Source organism: Oryctolagus cuniculus, chromosome 1, assembly GCF_964237555.1.
Source record: "Oryctolagus cuniculus chromosome 1, mOryCun1.1, whole genome shotgun sequence".
Taxonomy (NCBI): domain Eukaryota; kingdom Metazoa; phylum Chordata; class Mammalia; order Lagomorpha; family Leporidae; genus Oryctolagus; species Oryctolagus cuniculus.
Window position 1 is genome coordinate 43,510,620 of NC_091432.1, and position 17,837 is coordinate 43,528,456.

The 17,837-nt window shown below is 35.7% G+C and overlaps 1 protein-coding gene across 4 annotated transcripts in view; it reads right to left on the minus strand.

Moving 5' to 3' along the window:
* The window catches only part of GAS2 (growth arrest specific 2), a 147,901-nt gene that overhangs the window by 79,400 nt on the left and 50,664 nt on the right, over nucleotides 1-17,837 (minus strand). For all 4 annotated transcript variants that reach the window (XM_017345590.3, XM_008268892.4, XM_008268897.4 and 1 more), the window contains one exon: nucleotides 11,433-11,574. In XM_017345590.3, coding sequence (XP_017201079.1) covers nucleotides 11,433-11,574 — 142 coding nt within the window. The remainder of the gene's footprint in view (nucleotides 1-11,432; nucleotides 11,575-17,837) is intronic.

Below are 17,837 nucleotides of genomic sequence, written 5' to 3' on the forward strand. Positions count from 1 at the left end.
TTAAGAAAATAGAAATATTGATTTAATTCTTAAACATAGAATTTTTTTTTTTTTTTTTTTTTGACAGGCAGAGTGGACAGTGAGAGAGAGAGAAAGGTCTTCCTTTGCCGTTGGTTTACCCTCCAATGGCCGCCGCAGCCAGTGCGCTGCGGCCGGTGCACAGCGCTGATCCTATGGCAGGAGCCAGGAGCCAGGTGCTTTTCCTGGTCTCCCATGGGGTGCAGGGCCCAAGGACTTGGGCCATCCTCCACTGCACTCCCTGGCCACAGCAGAGAGCTGGCCTGGAAGAGGGGCAACCGGGACAGAATCCGGCGCCCCAACCAGGACTAGAACCCGGTGTGCCGGCGCCGCAAGGCGGAGGATTAGCTTAGTGAGCCGCGGCGCCGGCCCTAAACATAGAATTTTTTAACAATACAGTTTTCCAGTATTATATTTGCTTAACTTAAATGTTCTAATTCCCACTCACTGCACATTATGGTAGTTATACCTACACTATAATGGAATTTACAGAGTCTGGGGTAATTAGAAAAAAATACTTTCACTTGGATTGTATGTAATTTCATTTGGCTTCAGATAGACATGCACATTTATTATTATTTGGTTTTAAAAATACCACTTTTAAAGCTTTTTAAGTAAATTCTCATTCTATCAATAATGCTCATTAATACAGAATCTATTATGAAAAATCTGAATTATAAAACATTTCCATTCTTGGTAATATAAAATTTTAGTTTCAGCCAACCATTACTGAATTGTCACAAAACCCTGGTGAAGGAAGCATAAAATAAAAATATTCACTATTCACAGTTTTAAGTATACTGCTCGTGACTATGGCTAGAATAACATCAACTTCACTAAGTCGGATACATTAAATCCACTACAGTGAAAGATAACATAGAAACATAGTATCACATAGTCACCAACTGCAAACAGAGGATTATAAAAAATATTAAAACAGAAGCAAAGAAATGAAAATCAATCTTCCTATTTAGATCGTGAATTTCTTCTGTTTTTGACTTCTATTTTTAACATATCCATGGTACAAAATAAGCAATAGTTTTCAGTGGGAGAAATGACAATATATAAACAGGGGAGAGGAAGATGTTTAAGAGTATGCTAACACAGCCGGCGCCGTGGCTCAATAGGCTAATCCTCCACCTTGCGGCGCCGGCACACCGGGTTCTAGTCCCGGTTGGGGCGCCGGATTCTGTCCCGGTTGCCCCTCTTCCAGGCCAGCTCTCTGCTATGGCCAGGGAGTGCAGTGGAGGATGGCCCAGGTGCTTGGGCCCTGCACCCCATGGGAGACCAGGAAAAGCACCTGGCTCCTGGCTCCTGCCAGGATCAGCGCGGTGCACCGGCTGCAGCGGCGGCCATTGGAGGGTGAACCAACGGCAAAGGAAGACCTTTCTCTCTGCGTCTCTCTCTCTCACTGTCCACTCTGCCTGTCAAAAAAAAAAAAAAAAAAAAAAAAAATAAGAGTATGCTAACACTCTCATCATAACTGAAAGCTGTGTGAAGCAAGTGGCTAAAGCCCCAGGAGCTTTGGATTCAATTTCATGCATTTCTTGATGGACACAGTGTCAGAACAAAAAAATTACTAGTGGACTGAACTAATGTGTCGATATGCAGACAATAAACAATTATAAATTATCCAACACAACTACAGTGGTTCTTTAGCCAATGTATGGTACATATTTTGAGGACTATATAAGCACTGGATGGTAACTGGCATATTTTATAGAAAATCAAATTTGTCCTGGAGATAATATTGTGGGCAATATAAAAAAGACAAATTGATATGTAGGGTGAATTGGTACTGTGTATTTCTTTGTTCCCTCATTTGTCCCCAAGAAATAGCTTTTGCTCAGCACTTTCAAATGCTGAATCTACCGTAGACTTACCAGAAAACTAATTTTGCAAGATGGTAATTAGCTGATGATTCGTTTTATCTTAACAGAACAGTCTAGAGGATGTAAGAGAAATAAACCTCTTCCCCAGCATCATTTCTTAGGAAAATGCTAACAGAAAGATAGAGCGTCTGTGACTATATTAAGCTATGGAAGAAACACTGAAATGAAAAAAAAAAAAAAAAAAACTTTGGGGAGATACAATGTAGAGCGGTTCTATTAAATGTATTTTAAACATTTCATTTACAGTATATAAGAAGTAGTTAATGCTAAATTTTATCAAATTTCAGGGTGAAAAGGTCAATTTGGCCAGTATATATAGACAATTAAAAAACAGATAATCCTTTAGTTACTAACTTCATGCTAAGTACAAAGTTTAAGTACAATTATATTGAGACATGTCATTATTTTGAAATTGCAAACATCTTACTGCTAGTTTTCCTCTGTCTCTGAGAATAAAATAATTTAAGTGAGCCTATTTTCAATAAATTATCTATAAAGTTAATTACATATTGTATATTTTAGAAGAGTAAATAACAATGCATATTATTATCAGGAGGATTAGAAGCACTCCTTTTAGTGTATTGGGTTTGAAACAAAGCCTTTGCATTGAGTCATATGAATAATTTAAGCTCAGTTCTATTTATTCATTGGTCTTTTCAAAAAATAAAGAAAATTGTGCTTATAGTAAAATTTTTAGCAGGAAATACTTTTCACACTACATCATTGTAAAATTCATCTTGGAGACCATTGTGCTTAGTGAAATAAACCAGTCCCAACAAAGACAAATATCATATGTTTTTTCTGATATGTGGTAGTTAATATAGAATACAAAAAAGTATAAGACTGAAACTGACATCTTATGAGTTGATTATTTTTAGCCCTTGTCTATATTCCTGTGAAATAGTGGTCTTCATATTTTTTACTTATTGAAACATGATGGTTAGTGGTGTATTAAGCTTGTGATTATACAGTAAATTGAAATTATGTTATTGCAAAAATTAAAGGAAAAAAAGGAAGGAAGGATGGGGGATTGAGGGGGGAGTGGGAGAGGATAGCATGGTTAGCTTAGAATTGTATCTACAAAATACATAAAATCTGTTCTGTTTATATTAATAAGAAAGAAAAATCTCAAAAAGAACCCTCTAATAAATACATATTCTGATCTTTAAAAAAAAGCAAAAAACATTAATATGGTCTTTTGTTGAAGTCAGGGGTAGAAGAAGACATTGATACTGCTTTCTTCAAATTTCTATGGATAAATAAAAGTTCTTTAGTCAATGGTAATTACCATATGAACTATTTTATCATTTTATGCTTTTTTAAAAAAAATAGTCAAAACTGTCTTTTAAAAAAGCATAATGCAGAACACCTTTGGGAGAGGTTACAGAAATCCTCATTCAAAGCTATGTGGCAAGAGACTGGATTTTATAACCTAGATTCTATAAAAATCTCATGGGCATCAAATGTCAAATGGAATGCTGCTAGCTCCAGGAATAGAAAATGAGGCCTTCCACTAAAGCAAAGGGTAGAGTTTCAATGTCACAGAATCTGTGGGGATAAAGTGCATTAGACCATGAATGTATCATTTAGCTAAATATATTAAGTTTTAACAGATGCACTAAGAAATGAATGCATAAAAAACTGTGTTGTCCAGTTGGATTCTTTACAACTGGAGGTTATAATATTCTTGGTAATTTTTTTAAAAAATAATTTTTATCCTTTTATTCACGAAGGACTTGAAAAGATTATATTTTTGGCTAAGTGTTACTTAATTGTGAGCAATTCATAAATTAATAGCGACAGAACATAACAATAGGTTTAAATAATTCAGAGAGTGTGGTACAGACTATTTATTACATTAGCAGTCCAAAAGAATTGGGTTCCCCTGAAGGCTACCTAACTTCCTGATCATTGTACCTCTTCTTCCTTATAATGTAATATATTTAAGATAACTTAATCTAAGGTAAGTATTTAATAAAGCTTATTTTCTTGATATTGATGTAGGGGCCACAGACTAACAAAACGGGGATTATGTAAGAGCTTGTTTAAATTATGGAGCTCCACCCTAGTCCTACTGATCAATATCTGCATTTAAACAAGCTGTTCAGGAGATTAGAATGTACACTGAAGTTTATTAGCAGTGTGTTAACCAATATTACAATAACATTAAATATCTGCTGAGAGAAGTGTCCTTGAGGATCTATCAGATACAAAAGGTGCTGGCCAAGAAAGTAAAGAGATAGGTCCTTGTGACATGTCACTTAGAGAGAGACCCTCATAGAAATCTCTGAGTTTATATGTAGAAGACAACTATGGGGAGCAATTTAAGAACACTAACAGACCTGAAGTTGAAGAGAAGGAAAGAGGGGGAAAAATATAAACAAGGAAGTCCATTCATAATTTCATCAGTAATGAAAGATCAATAAAAAAGAATATGGTTAATTGCTTCTCCCAGGAAATAGATAAATATCCTGGAACAAGAAGCACCATTTTTTCAACACCCAGCATTCATGTTTAATCAATGGATTAAGTCACCATAACTCATCAACAATCAGAGTTAAGAATCTTTTTAAGTTGGCTTATATTTATGTTTTGTGGTTAAATTTACTTGAAACAATCCTTCAAACATCTAAAATGAACTCAAATAAAGCATAACTTTATGTAAGACAGGGAATGGCCTTTGGAGTGAATGGAACTAAATTTGAATCTTAGCTGGGCTGTTGAGAAGCTGTGTAATACTGGGCAAGCAATTTCATTCTCAAAGCCTCAAGTTCACATTCCCAAAGTGATGGTTGTTGGGAGAAACATATGAAAGCATGTTGCACTACTTAGCTTTCATTTATTGAGAACATACTGATAACTTATCAAATACTGATACAATGAAAACTGACCTAGAACAGAAAACTGTCTACTTTTCTACTTCAACCCTGACTTTGTCAAGTCCTTGATGAACCATCAGTCCAAGAAGTCATTTTCCCTTTAAACAGATTAAATATTGCTCTCTTACATTTTCCCAGGAATGGGGGAATGGCGAGATTTGGAAAAGATTTCCTCAGTTCAAAAGTGCAAACAGAATTGAGGGTATGGGTGTTTGGTGCAGCTGTTAGAATGTTGCATGGGACATCCACATTGTATAGTGGGCTTCCTAGGTTTGAGGCACAACTCTACATCCAATCCACCTTCCTGCTAATACACATCCTGGGAGGCAGTAAGTGGCCATGTGAATACTTGGGTCCCTATCACCCACATGAGAGACCTGAGTGGAGCTCCTGGCTTCTGGCTTCAGCCTTCAAACCCTAGTTGTTGCAGGCATTTGAGGAATGAACCAGTTGATGGAAGATCTGTCTCTATGTCTTTTGTGTTTCTCTCTCGCTCTCGCTCTCCCTCTCACTCTGGCTCTCTCCCCTCCCGCCGTTCTTCCCCACCTTTCACCTTTCAAAGAAATACAAAATAAATAAAACCTTTATCAAAAGGAAGTTGAAGTGCTAATTAAGTAAATGCTTTGTGAAACAAAACGTTTTTTAAACATAACACAGTCTAAATGAAGATGATACTGGGAAAGAAATAAACTGAATAAAAGTGACCCAGAGCTGAATAAATTGTTATCATAAATTAATACTAATTAAGGTAATAAAATGTTTTTCTCCACAGAAACACTCTTACAGTCCTCAGTATAAACAACAGTCAGAACAAGACAAGGGGTAATTTATCAAACACTAGAAGGCAGGCATAGGTTCTTTTTCTGATGCAACAGGTGACTTTAAAGTAGAAAATGGAACGAGTTAATGTTTAAAATTCCATACACAATCCATTGCACTTCTGTGCAGCAACAACAACCAGCCAATACTGCAGGTAGGTTAGGTTTGCCTTTCAAGCTGAAGGCTGGACACTGTTCAACAGAACAAAAGCTTTTGCAAAAATGCTCATCAGGGTGATGCATCAAAAGAAGACAGTACCACACAGCAAACAAACACAGGGGGAAGAAAAAACAGGAAAGTGATACTCAGGCAAATCACACATATTTGCATGCCACATAGCAGATAGCAAACCCTTTTCTTGCTGGGTAGATTCTTTCTCAGAGTAATAGATGAAGAATAGTCACAGGCCTTCAAATCCTATAATCATCCAATAACATAGTGATATTGACACAATTATTGCAAGCAAAAAGGTATATTTTAAAGCATCCTGCCCTTCCCACCTCCAATCTCCAACTCCCCAGAATGTATACAAATGAAAATACAAACAAGGCTCTGGAAAAATTTTAAATGGACTTGACATTTTCTAAATCGCTGTACCATTGTAAATTATAAACAACAAACCTGGCAAAGAAGATCATTAATTTAGGACAATGTTTTGTTGAGTAAAACATCTTAGAAAACAATAACACAAGAAGATTAAATTGTGGCTTATAATTTAAGAGTGTTTTTTAAGCTTAAGAACTAATCATATTTCTGCTCTTAAATAGGAAAAATGAATTACATACAATATTTAACATTATTCTGAAAATGAGTCTCAAATTACATCAATACTTGAAAAAGTATTAAACTTACTGTTATATTACTAATACAAAATAATACATTTTATATCACCATGAAACTGAAAATAGAAATTCTTTTTTAGCTAGAACCTTCTGAACACTATTTTAACTTTCCAGTTATACGTTCATTTATTTTAAAATAATTTTTGGGGACAATTTTGTTTATAGTGTGGAAAACTACAAACTTTTTAAATTCAAGAAATATCCACATACATGTTGTTAGCCTAAAGCACATTCCTAAATATTTTCAAGGAATTGAATGAAATAGTAATAAATCTTAATAAGTCAGAGACATGAAAAAGAGTATCTACTCCAGTCACTGATTTTTATGTCAACATGGTTTGAACAGTAGGGGTCAGGGTGAGCATTGCATGTAGATACACAAGGTTAGAATATGCTCCATTGAGCATGCAAAAATCTATAGCAGTATACAGTCCCATAATCACTTTAAGTGTCAGTTTATCTCCAACAATTTGAAAAAAATCTTTTCTATTGTGCTCATCCATAAACTTATATGTCAATAGCTTTCCGTGCATGTTGGTTCAGCCACTTTTTAATACAAATAAAAACTAATTGCTCATATTTCAGATTCCATGCCATAAGTGTTTACTAGCTAAAGTTTGTTAAGAGATAATTAAATAAAATATCACATTACATGACCATTTTTCTTTCAAATTATGAATATCAATTTTTATTATTATATACATGGTATAAGTGTGTGTCCTTATATCCATAATATATTATATTATCACATATTATTAAAATACTTTAAGAATTTTATTTTATTTAACATCTATGGATGACTACACATAGTTTATTCAAACTACCTCCAAATATCATAGATTCTGGTATCTGTTTAAGAAACAACGTTTCATTGGTCATTTTGGTGCTCACTCTGCTCTCCTTCAGATTAATTTTCAGAACAGAAAAACATAACCAAGTATAAACACTTCTGAGGTCTTTGATATAGAATGTTATACTTCTTTCCAAGGAAAGAAAACCAATTTCCAATTTTCATTAGCAATGTACAGAAGATCCTGTTTTCCTATATACTTACCAACAACAAATTTTCTTAATTTTGCATAATTTTTATTTACATTTATCTTATTATTAAGGTGCCCAAGATTTTTATATTTTTTTTAGATTTTTATAAGGCTTTCATGAATAGGCTCTTCACGACCTTTATCTATTTTTCTATTGCTTATTTTGAAACACAATTTGTAATATAGTGATTGTATGATCTGAGGACTGACATTTCACAAAAGAGAGAGTCATATGCCAAGATGTCACCCCAGGATATATGCTATCTTTGATTATATGTGTCATCGGAAGTTGTCTCCAAAAATCAAACGAACAAGAAACATGAGACAAGAGCATGGGATGTCTACAGGCTATCCATACTTCTATTTACTCCTAGCACACTTTCCCTCACCTACGGAAATTTCTTGTCATTAGCTGTTGTGGAAAGAGAACAGATCGAGTGAGTTGTGAATCAAGATCCTGTGGCAAATAACTGTTCAAGGGAAAACACTACAACACAGGGGAGCATATCAGGTGCCACAAAGATAAGGATGCTTTATGCAGGCAAAGACCTTTGAACAGCAAAACACAGAAGCCTCTTCACACACACTCAGTAGAGTGATCTACTTTATAATTCAATCAAAGACATTTTTCTCCTTCATCAGGATATCTTTTCATTTTATTTGCTGTTCAAAACACTAGGACACAAAGGATGCTCTTCATCTTGTGTGCTACTGAAATGAAATCTTGAGGTAGAAAAAAAACCTTGCCCTAAATTCCCTTTCAAAAGTGAGTGTGAAAAGACATCAAGCAGAGTACACAGTGTTATTGTTACAAGAAAGTCAATTCGGCAACTACAGAGTCCAAGGCCATCAGTGCAGCTCAGTCACTTCCTCACCCACAGTGAATAATAAGAAAAATCCAAGGTTTGACCTGGGGAAAGGACATTTCTCAGTGTCCTACCCCTTGATTAGCATGAACAACTTTGGGCACAGCTGTTTCCTTTCTCTGCCTAATCCTAAAGTCAATGCTGTAATATTGGCCCCTTTCTTCTGTATTCAAGGCCTATTATATATCACCTCATGTCCTGTTCTGAGCAGCAGAAAAATCAAATCTATTTTTTAATTGAGCAAAATCTTTGAAAGCCTAACCATTTGATTTAATTTGGTACTGAGAAGAATAAAAGTGATTTTGAAATTTGTACAGCCTTGAGAACATACTTTTATTAAATCTTCTCGGATATATAAATATTTTAATTGCAAGTTATATGCTAAGTTATAATGTAGATTTTTTCATAAAATACTCAATATTTACATAAATATAAATTATCATGGACTTTCTTTTTATAATATCAGTTTATTTTTCAAACAAGCTGAAAAAATAGGCCATCTCAAAATTCTTGTTCACGTAAGTACATATGTTAGAGTATTTATATTCTAAGGTCATTAAATAAATGTCTTTAGACTTTACAATTTCAGAATAAATTGTATTATTTATTGAATGGCATTTTTAAAAATCATCAAGATAAATAATGTGCATAAAACAAACATAGAAATCTTGAGCTATAGTGATATTTCCAGTAAACAACATTTACTGCTAGATTTATTTTTGGATTCCATCTGAAAATTTACTAGTTCATATAACAAAAGAACTCATGGGCCATGAGAAAATTAAGACAAGGTCATACTTACATTCATAGCTAAGCAAGTAACTTATTTGGCCCACAGTAGTCAATAAAAAAATGTTTCTTTAATTAAAGGTTGTGCAATGAAGAAGCTAATAAATTAACAAACTACCAGTGAAGCAGTTTCCCCCATGTGGAAGTTCCTTGGCAATGGCACTTCAGGATTTCATATCATGATGGTAACTGTCAACACGTGCAGAGTGAACTCTTGTGACAAAGCTTTGATTATATACCTCTATATTGGTTTGTACATGTATATATATAGATGGATGTTTGCTAGATATTTCAAGAATTTCTACTGTTCTTGCTTTGCAAATGATTCCTCTGCACTGACTCTTCCAATCCTCCACTCACATGGTTCCCTAAAAACTTGAAGGTGAATATCTATTTGTAGGATGACTACTGGACCACCCTACTAAAACAGAGGTATCATCTACAACTCTACATACACACACACACACATCTTCCACCAAAATCAGTTTGCTTCAAGGAGTACAATATTAAACAGCAAACAACTGTGATATTTTTTCAGGTCTGGAATGTTCTCCTAGTCTAAATTCATATTATTTTCCCTACTGTGAGAGTCAGAAATTTGATGACTATCTTTTTCATATGTCATATTTCCTCTTGGGGCCAGGTCCTGGTGCAGCAGCTTACCCTAGCCTGAGATACCATCATCCCATATGGGCAGCAGTATGAGTCCTAGCTGCTCAATGGAAGATTGCCTGAGTTCTTGGGTCCCTCTACTCAGGCGGGAGACCCAGAAGCTCCAGGCTCCTGGCTTCAGCATGACCCAGCCCAAGCTGTTGCAGCCATTTTGGGGAGTGAACCAGCAGATGGAAGATCTCTCTTTCTCTCTCTCTCTCCTCTTCCTGTAACTCTGCCTTTCAAAAAAATAAAAAATAAATATTTAAAAAATGTAATTTCCTTAGGCATATAAAATTAGTAAAATTTCAGCTGCTATCATTAACTTTGTAGGTTCAATAGCAGAATATTGTTTAGAGAGGTCTGTAGGCAAAGGATATTCAGATTGCAAGATAATTCATATGCTTGCTCTTTCTGAAGGATGCTCAGTTTATTTTCTTGTTGATGCTTAATAGTTATGTTTTTGTAAATTAATTTTTAAAGCCTTAAGCAAAAGAACCAATGTCTTCCTGATCCCATCCCCAGATGTCTCCTTTCTTTATTTAGTTTCATTTCATTAAAATGAGACTTTAATTCCAGTTTTCTCCCTTTTACAATTATACTGCATTGGGTCTATATAAGAGATTTGAACATTTAGTTCTTTTTTTTTAATTTATTTACTTGACAGGTAGAGTTATAGACAGTGAGAGAAAGAGACAGAGAGAAAGGTCTTCCTTCTGTTGGTTCACCCCCTAATGGCCACTATGGCCGGAGCTGTGCTGATCCAAAGCCAGGAGCCAGGTGCTTCCTCCTGGTCTCCCATGCGGGTACAGGGGCCCAAGCACTTGGGTCATCCTCCACTACCCTCCCGGGCCACAGCAGAGAGCTGGACTGGAAGAGGAGCAACCGTAACTAGAACCGGCGCCCATATGGATGCCTGCACCACAGGCAGAGGATTAACCAAGTGAGCCACGGCACCAGCCCCTAATTCTAGGATCTCAGGTAGTATGGAAATACAGAATAGTCTAACATAAGTTTTCTTCCAAGGAAATACAAAAACTCACTCTATGATATGAAAGTGAATTTACCAAAATTTAATCAAAAAATTAAAAAATAATAATAATCTGGGAAGGCTGGGTACCAAAGGATATTTTACATCATTATCTTTAATTATCCTAATATATAGCTTAAATGCCTTCCTTTTAACTCATTACAAAGTGAACAAACACACTAATAAACTTTAGTTTCAACAAAAAGAGGTTGTTAGGAAACAGTTTATTATACTTTTGTAGAAGAGAAATGACAATAATGTTCTCTTTGAATGGAACACACATAGCTATCCTTCTAATCCAGATTAAAGACTGATGTTAAAATTTAGTCTAATATTTTCCAAATATCTACCAATTTTGCATTAATGGCTATAATTTTTGGCTTGGGGAAGATTGTGTTACTTGTGACAAATAGTAAGAGGGATTATGTATTTTTCTACCTTCAAGGATCAAGTTTACAGCAAATCTACAAGTTTGCAACTGAATTATTCTTTTTAAAAGATAATTTGAGAAATGGCACTATATAATAAAAACTCTTGATGACTGTAATGAAGATGCCAAAAAAATCTGAATATTTTATCAGCAATAATTCTATAGGAAATACATACCCAAACCTTCGGATTCGAATAGACATGTTTCATCCACCCCTAAATCTCGGCACCAGGACAAGAAATTTGCTGTATTGTCTCGAGCAAAAAAGGAGCCTGAGGGTGCACTGGCTTTGCATGGAATCTTCTTCAGTGGTAGACTCTGAAAAATAAAGAAATCTCACTCTGGTGGAATCTCTGGTGATGCTATCACAGTAACATAAACACACATTTATGTCTTCAACAAAATGCTCTGGAACAACCCTATATCAATTAGTAGACTTATAAAGAACTATAGTAAAGGAAATAAAATGCTGATGAAACTTATCTGGTGCTAAGAGACTATGAAAATCTAGGCCTATACATACTTATCTTTGCCTTTTTATTATCCAGTAGTAATATACAGAAGTTATTTCCTGGCTCAGATCACCTCTTTTTTTTTCTTAAGTTTTTACTGTTTTACCCTTTATTTCAATTAAGTATTCTGCTTTATTATTATTATTATTATTTGAAAAGCAGAGTTACAGAGAGGCAGAAGCAGAGAGACAGAGAGGTCTTCCATCTTCTGGTTCACTCCCCAAATGGCCGCAACAGCTGGAGCTGAGCTGATCCGGAGCCAGGAGCAGAAGCTTCCTCCAGTTCTCCCACATGGCTGCAGGCGCCCAAGCACTTGGGACATCCTCCACTGCCTTTCCAGGCCACAGCAGAGAGCTGGATCAGAAATGGAGCAGCCAAGACTCAAACCGGTGCCCTTATGGGATGACAGAACTGTAGGTGGCAGCTTTACCCACTATGCCACAGCGCCGGCCCCATCAATTAAGTATTCTATCAACACTTCTCACAAAGCATATGTAAATATATTTCTCAGTTGTGTAAAAGGAATGAGAAAAACTCACAGTATGAGTACTACACATATGACACATATACCTATAGTCTATGTGCATACACACGAGTAAAAATTACGCAATAATTATAAAGTCACAAGAGAGCAGCAGAGTTGTCTAACATCACAGATCTCCACACCAATACTAAGAAAGAGAGATAGTAATAATCATTTATATATAATACAGTCTTTCTTCTAGACCATTTCATTTTTATCCTTGGAGTATAACTTTACTATGTAAACTTTACTATGTGAACTCTGCTATTTGACTTTGAAATATATTATTTACATTCTACATCATTTCTCTTTTGAGTTAAGAAAATGCTTAAAGGGCTGGCATTGTGGTGTAATGGGTTAAGCCACTGTATGCGATGCCAGCATCCCATGTGGGCTCTGGTTTCAGTCCTGGCTGCTCTACTTCCAATCCAGCTCCCTGCTAAAGCATCTGGAAAAGCAGTAGAGGATGACCCAAGTCTTTGGGCCCCTGTACCCATGTGGGAGACCTATATGAAGCTCCTGGATCCTGGCTTCAACCTGGCCCAGCCCTGGTCCTTGCAGCCGTTTGGGGAGTGAACCAGCAGACAGAAGATCTCTCTATCTCTCCCCGTGTCTCTCTCAGTAATTCTGACTTTCAAAAAAAAATCTTAAAAAAAGAAAATAACATTTATCATTTAAGTAGGCTGTGAACCTGGGCAGACTTTCCTATCAATCATCTTTCATAAAATTTTAGTAACTAAATAACCTTAGCACCATGCAAGGTGTTACAGTTGCCTTTTCTTTAACAGACTACAGTCACTTTCCATGGCATTTCCATGAAGCCACAGAATGTGTGATTCTATGTAATGTGAAAGGCTGAACCAACTATGTGGATAATCTAAGCGACACAGAACTTTGCCTCAAAGAGCAAGGAGACAAAGGGAGAAGGCACAGAATGGGTGTTTCCTGTATTCACTGTGAGCCAGCAATTATAACAGATCAAATCTTGTGGATTGTTTAGCTCATTTACAAGAATGGTTGTAAAAAGTGAAATAGCAGAGTAAGTGGATTGGTGAAGTCTTGCAGCCATATAATTAAAACAGTTACTACGTAATTCAAAGGCTTGACCTGTCTAGTCTATTCTCAAAAATCCAACCCATCGTTGCTGACTAAAGTTGATTTAGGGTAGAGATAATCACAGTTTTTGCATAAATACATAGATTTTCATGCAAATATATGCTTTAGGTGATATGAAAACTATTTATGCAATTATTGACAAAGGAATATTTCAACTAATTGGTCCAGATACCAGAAATATTTTTTAAATAAAGTCTTTCCTGTATAATTTATAAATACAATAACAAATAGCACAATAGGAGAGGATGTTTGGCCTAGCAGTTAAGGCACTGTTTAAGATGTCTGGGTCCCACATCAGAATGCCTGGGTTCAGCTCCTGGCTCTGGCTTCTACTAATGTGGACGCTGGAAGGCAGCAGTGATGGCTCAGGTATTTGGGTTCCTGCCACCAATGTGAGAGACCTGGATTGAGCTACCCCTTCATGGCTTTTGCCCAGCCCAGTTCCGGCCATTGCAGATACTTGGGCAGTGAACCAACAGATGGGAGGTCTGTGAGTTTGTATTTGTACCTCTCTTTTTATCTCTCATTCGGACTCTCAAATAAATCAAAATAAGTATAAAAATAAGAAAAAATTGAATAGTATAATGTCTTTTTCACAAAATATTCATAGATATCTATTATTTAAAATATGTATGTTCTTAAATCTAGCAGCTCACTTGTAAGGATATGTTCTAAAAATATATTCTATATACATAGCAGCATTTATGCTTAAAATGTAAATACAAATATATTTGTTGCAATACTGACTAGGAAAAATATAGAATAAGGATATATCAAGAGAGGGTTAATGGAATAATATAAAGTAAACAAATATAATGGAATTGTATGTGATCACATAAAGAGAATAAGATAAATGTACATATTAGATGAGAAATATGTTCAAAATATACTCATAGTGGAAACAAATTTGCAAACAGATATGTATACCATATATGTTATGATGTAAGTATATATATGAATACATATGAAGATGGTCATATAAAGTTAAATTTCACATACATGTGTTGTGTTCTACATATGACTATTATAATTATATATTTATAGGAGGCAAGTTTAGAAATAATCCAAGAAGGAAATGTGTCAAATTTCTAATAATTAATCTTGAAGAAGAAAGATTAATACATAGTAAATTACTTACTTATTTTACGTAATTCCAAAAGAAATAGAAATTTGAGTGACCTTTACATTTCATCCATTCTTTCCAATTAAAAAAATGTCAAAATAGATAAATTAAATCAAATTATCACAAATTCTTTTTAATCTTTTTGTAACTTTTATTTAATGAATATAAATTTCCAAAGTGCAGCTTATGGACTACAATGGCTTCTCCCCCCAATAACTTCCTTCCCACCCGCAACCCTCCCTTGTCCCACTCCCTCTCCCTTTCCATTCACATCAAGATTCATTTTCAATTATCTTTATATACAGAAGATCAATTTAGTATATATTAAGATTTCAACAGTTTGCACCCACACAGAACATAAAGTGAAAAATACTGTTTGAGTACTAGTTATAGCATTAAATCACAATGTACAGCACATTAAGGACAGAGATCTCACATGAGGAGTAAGTGCACATTGACTCCTGTTGTTGACTTAACAAATTGACACTCTTGTTTATGGCATCAGTAATCACCCGAGGCTCTTGTCATGAGTTGCCAAGGCTATGGAAGCCTTTTGAGTTTGACAACTCTGATCATATTTAGACAAGGTCATAGTCAAAGTGGAAGTTCTCTCCTCCCTTCAGAGAAAGGTACCTCCTTTTTGATGGCCTGTTCTTTCCACTGGGATCTCACTCACGGAGATCTTTCATTTAGGTGGTTGTTTTTTGTTTGTTTGTTTGTTTGTTTTGTTTTTTGCCAGAGTGTCTTGGCTTTCCATGCCTGCATTACTCTCATGGGCTTTTCAGCTGTATCCGAATGCCTTAAGGGCTGATTCTGAGGCCAGAGCATCACAAATGTTTTTAAACAATGGTTTGCTGGAAAAAAACCTCCCAAAATGATGGTATACCTTTTTGTTGATGCAAATAAGACAAGCATCATCTTTAGAAGGGAACACAAATAGATCTGAATACTGAGCCAATCTATGAACAACCACCTATACCCCTGGGTGGGAGCTGCACTGGGGAAAGAGGAGACTTGCAAACAATTCAAACCAGTGAATGAGTTTGCATGTAGGAACTATCATCTAGGAGTTATAAAATATTTGCTCTAGTAAGGGCGTGTTAAAGGCAGGAGGTATATGATCAGCATAGTAAAAAGGAATGCAGTATCCATAGTGCAGGAGGGAAGCAAAGGATTGATTTGAGATTTCATCCAACATAGGGAACATTTTGAAAGAATATCCACAAACAGCATGTTATCAAAAATTATTAGACCACTCTTTAAGAACTTACAATCACCCAAGCATATAAATTAAAATAGCACCTTTTCCCCTCTAAGCTTATGGTCTTTACAAAGATTTGCATATCATACATATGAGTCAAGGTATTTACTTAAAATACAATGCAATCATATTGAAGGTGTCGAAGTTATTTAAGGATCAATACAATGAAATTGGGTAGTCATACTTCCTAAGTCAGAAATTTCAAATGCAAAGGAATTCAGTATTGATCTAGGAACTTGGCATTTAGATGATTCCCAGGTGTCGCTCCCCGTCTTCGTGGAGGAACGACACAGGACCCTGCGCTGTTCTTTCGTCTGCTCGGCCCTCCCCGGGTTTGCTGCTGGTTCTTCCCGGGTTGCCTACCAACCCTTCCACCTCCGTGGAAGGGTGGTTCCCCCTGCCACATTCCCCACTTCCGCAGGGGAGCGGCACACCGCCGGCCGGCTCTCTCAGGGACTGCACAGGTGTTCCTTCAGATGTTCCCCTTAGATGTTCCTGGTGCATGCCGTCTCTCTCCTCCTTTATAGTCCTCTTCCGCCAATCCCAACTCTGCTACCCACACGCCGAGTACGCTGCTCTCCTCCAATCAGGAGCAGGTCCCACAGTTTATTGGTTGAACTGGAGGCAGCTGTGTAGAAGCTGTTTCCCTTCTCAGCGCCATATTGTGGGAAAGCAGATGCATAGAATAAGTCTTAATTCCAGTAACTTAGTCTAGTCTGAGTTGCTCCCAGTTGCTCCCCACACCCAGGGTATTTGCTTTCTTTCTAGAGTTGTTAGATTCATTTCTTCCATATCAGTGGAAGACTGGCAAACAATAAACAGTATGAATGGAACCTTCCAATCTTCATCCAAATGAAACTTTTTTTGGTATAATTTCAAAAAAGCCACTCTTATTAGTCTAGTGACTTGTGCTCCCTCACATACAAAATCTATAAAGTTTGTCACTTATTACTAGGTATAAGGATTTCTGCTCATTAGCTAAGAGCCAATATTTTTATGCTTGCACACCAACCAAAAATCCAAGAGCCAAGGGTCTTTACAGGAACTTCTAGTTAAGAATCTTAGAGTATAATTCTTACTTTAATCTTAATTAAAAACACAACCAATAAAACCAGCACTCGGTACTTTTGGAACTTAAAAATATGTTGGCATGTTTTACATAAAAATATTTATTATATCCTAAAAACCTGAGTAATTACATCTTTTTCAGGTCTATGTTTTTTTAAAAAAAACTTACAAAATTCTCTCAGTTCTCATGAACAGCTTAGAAGAAATGCCTGTAACATCTTCTTTAATAATAAATACAATCAAAACAGTAGTACGTTGAATAAAATGAACTTTATTTTTGCCAAAGAAATATTGAAGAGAAACTTTATAAAAACGGGTCTTCCTTGAGTGATTATGAGTGATAAGCTAAAAAAATGACCAGTGATATGGAGAGGAGTACCTTAAGTAAAAGAAAAAAAATACAAAAAGCTGGGGATGCAAAAGAAAACCTCTGCATATGAATCTCCTCATATGTCTCCCATATTAGTTTTCCCCTTACTGATCAACTCAGTGAAGAATTACTAAGGCACTTAAGTTGAACACTATTTATAATTATTTAGTCAGGTAAGTTTTCCTAAACAATTCTATTGTATATGAAGTCTACAAAAAGTGATCAATGAATGAATTGATGCATGGCTAGGTTTAACTTCTCAAACTAGATCATAATCAGCATGAGACAGGAACAAATAGTCCATAATAGAGTTCTGACATTCCCATGGGATATGTTTCTAGGGCCTTCAAAATTCACTAAATTCACAGTTCAGCTATGTGCAAAATGTTTCCCATAAATTCAGAAAAGTATAATTGAAATCTTAAAATAATACATGCATAAATCTTTTTTTAAAGTTACTAGTTATGAAATGATGAATAGAGAAAAGTTAAGTTGGACTAAGGTAAGATAGAAATTTAGACTCAGTAACTAACTAGCAAGAGTCTTGCTAATGCACACTGGCCTCCATGATGTGAAATAAATATTTTGTGCTAGCAAATTTAGAAATT